General features: G+C 49.5%; 1 protein-coding gene across 1 annotated transcript in view; it reads left to right on the plus strand.

Annotated features, from left to right (window-relative positions):
* The window catches only part of KIAA1755 (KIAA1755 ortholog), a 50829-nt gene that overhangs the window by 17593 nt on the left and 30589 nt on the right, over positions 1 to 2647 (plus strand). The window contains exons 3-6 of the mRNA XM_019625060.1: positions 1 to 340; positions 810 to 1056; positions 2218 to 2254; positions 2489 to 2631. Coding sequence (XP_019480605.1) covers positions 1 to 340; positions 810 to 1056; positions 2218 to 2254; positions 2489 to 2631 — 767 coding nt within the window. The remainder of the gene's footprint in view (positions 341 to 809; positions 1057 to 2217; positions 2255 to 2488; positions 2632 to 2647) is intronic.

Here is a 2647-nt window from a genome sequence, read left to right on the forward strand (position 1 = left end):
GGACCTCTGGAAAACCCAGAGAATACGGTCCAGCTCAAGCCTGGACCAAAACAAGAATCCTCTGCCTACCTGTGTCCAGCCCCTCCTCCTCGTGCTGCTCCAGCCCTTGAAACCAAGTTGGGAAAGAGGGCCAAACAGAGAAATGGGAGCTGTCCCCAGTCTGTGACTGACACCTCGTCTTCCAGATCTCCAACTCCTGGGCTCAAATTCTCATTCTTGAAGGGGCAGAGGCAAAGCCCCGCACCCGCCGAGAAAGCCTTGCTCCAGCATGACGGGCCCTGGAAGGTCTTGTTTTCATTCTATTCTCCAAAACCCAACCGAGCCAAGGGCTTGGGGAAAGGTAAGGTGTCCACTTGCTCAGCTGGAGCAGGAAACCATTCTCCGGATGGGATCAGGCGGTCAGGAATAGAGACCCTCCTGGGCTGGCTCAGTCTCAGGAGTTTAGAGCACGGGGTGGCATCACAAGAAGCTTGAAGTCTTTTGGGTCTGGAACTGAGCAAGGTACTATTAACTGTCCCATGATGGCCTGAGTCCACACCCCAGGTTCACCACTCACTGGCTGGGTGACTTTGGTCAAGGACTTAACTTCTCCAAGTCCAGGTCTCCCTCTCTGAGCAATGGGGATCTCACCTGCCTCAGAGTTGTTTCCAGGTTCAAAGAGACACCAGAAGTAAGGAACTTACCACAACGGCTGGCATGTAGTAGCAGATCAATAGTTGTAAGCTATTATTTTGAGTCAGAAGGTAAAAGATTTTCCCCAGGAAAATCCATCTTTTGCTCAACACCCTTTTCTTTGTTGCTTTTCCCAGCTGGAACAACTCAGACCAAAACATCTGGCCCGGCTGCTGACTCAGGCCCACTGACTGGAGAAAAGGCTGGTTTCCCAGAAGCTTCTGCAGACCCCCCAGGAAGAGGCCCCACTCTGGATGAGGGGCTGCCAAGGCCTGAGCCCAGGATTGGGGCACTGAGTGTGGAGATTGTCCACTCCAGGATAGCGTGCCTGCCAGGTCCTGGGGATGATAGGGGCCGGTGGAGGTGGAAGGAAGAGAGCTGGGGGTGGGCAGTTCCCTGAGCATCGTCAGATGCTGGTGGTTGTGGGGGAAGACAGGGAATGTTCTGGAAGCCTGTGTTCTAGACTGAGCCTCCCTGGGACTCAGGTTTATCGTCTTCCCAATGAAGGAGTTGGATTATATGAAAGCAATGTCTAGGATCCCATCCAAACATCCATCCATCCAAACAGCCATCCTTCCAAACATCCATCNTATATATATAGAGAGAGAGAGAGAGAGAGAGAGAGAGAGAGAGAAAGAGAGAGAGATGATAGATAGATAGATAAATAGATATAGATATGGGGGTGCCAAAAAAATGTATACACATTTTAAGCGATGCTATCTATGTATTACTTTTCAAAGTTGAATTGAATTCCGGTAGCAATGTGTAGTATGATGTTCGCTCAAAAGATGGTGCAAGTGTCACCATGCGACAGGTAGGATGGTCAAAGAAAATGGCGGTAGCAGAGTTGTCGTTCAAGGAGCACAAGACCATTTTGAAGTGATATTTGAAATTCGAGAACGTTGTGGAAGTACAATGATAATGGAGGTGTGAGCATGCAACAGAACCTCCAACACACCTAACAATTGCACGCATTCGTGATAAGTTTGAGACACATGGTACTATGAAGGAACTGCAACAGCATGTGCAGTGATACAAGTGGACACTTAGGTCAGCGTTGCTCAAGCAGTAGTTTGCCGTAATCAGAAGTGTCTGGACGCTGATGGTAGCCACTCAGCCCTTCTTGTAATTGCAGAAGTCAAACGTGACTTGTATTCATCTTCTGTTATCGATGTATGTTGAGTATTACAGTTTTAATACTCGAATTTTTTCCTTTCTTAAAATGTGTACACATCTTTTGGCACCCTCTGTATATCGATCATTGCACTTAATCCTCATACCAGCCCAATAATACCAATATGTACCATTATTCCTATTTGCAGATTGGAAAAATGAAGCTTGAAGAAGCTATTTGCACAAATTAGTGATTTAGACCTTGGAACCCATGTCTCCCTAAAGTGGAGGGCTCAGCCTTGAGCTGGGTAGAGAGGAGTTTTGGATAGATGGTGGGGAGAAGGGAGCTTGAGTCAGCAGGGTTATCTTCATGGGAAAGGCGCTTGCTAACCAGTGCCTGGCACTCAGAGTTTTTCTCCCTTGGGCCAATAGGCTAGCAAGTATTTTCAAGGCCAGGGCCAGGACCAGGGTAAGAGAAGAGGTACCAAAGGTGCAGCATTTCAGAGATGCTCACGTTCAGGGCTGTGCAACTTGCAAGACCCTGAGAGAGTGGGGCCTCCTCAGATGCTGCATCCTGCCCTCTCTCTTACCTCACCCAAGTCAGTGACCTGTTCAAGGTTACTTCTGGGAGAGGGAAGGAAGTAGACCCATGGGCGGGGCTCTCAGGGCCAGATTCTCTGACATCATCCCCTTCTCTCCGCAGGTCCCCTACTCACACTGCCTCTTCCTGCACGAGGGTTGGCCGCTGTGCCTGCGGGATGAGGTTGTGGTCCATCTAGCACCCCTCAATCCCCTCGTGTTACGCCAGGGTGACTTCTACCTTCAAGTTGAGCCCCAGGAGGAGCAGTCTGTCTGCATTGTG

Source organism: Hipposideros armiger, unplaced genomic scaffold (genome assembly GCF_001890085.2).
Source record: "Hipposideros armiger isolate ML-2016 unplaced genomic scaffold, ASM189008v1 scaffold_613, whole genome shotgun sequence".
NCBI classification, from domain to species: Eukaryota; Metazoa; Chordata; class Mammalia; order Chiroptera; family Hipposideridae; genus Hipposideros; species Hipposideros armiger.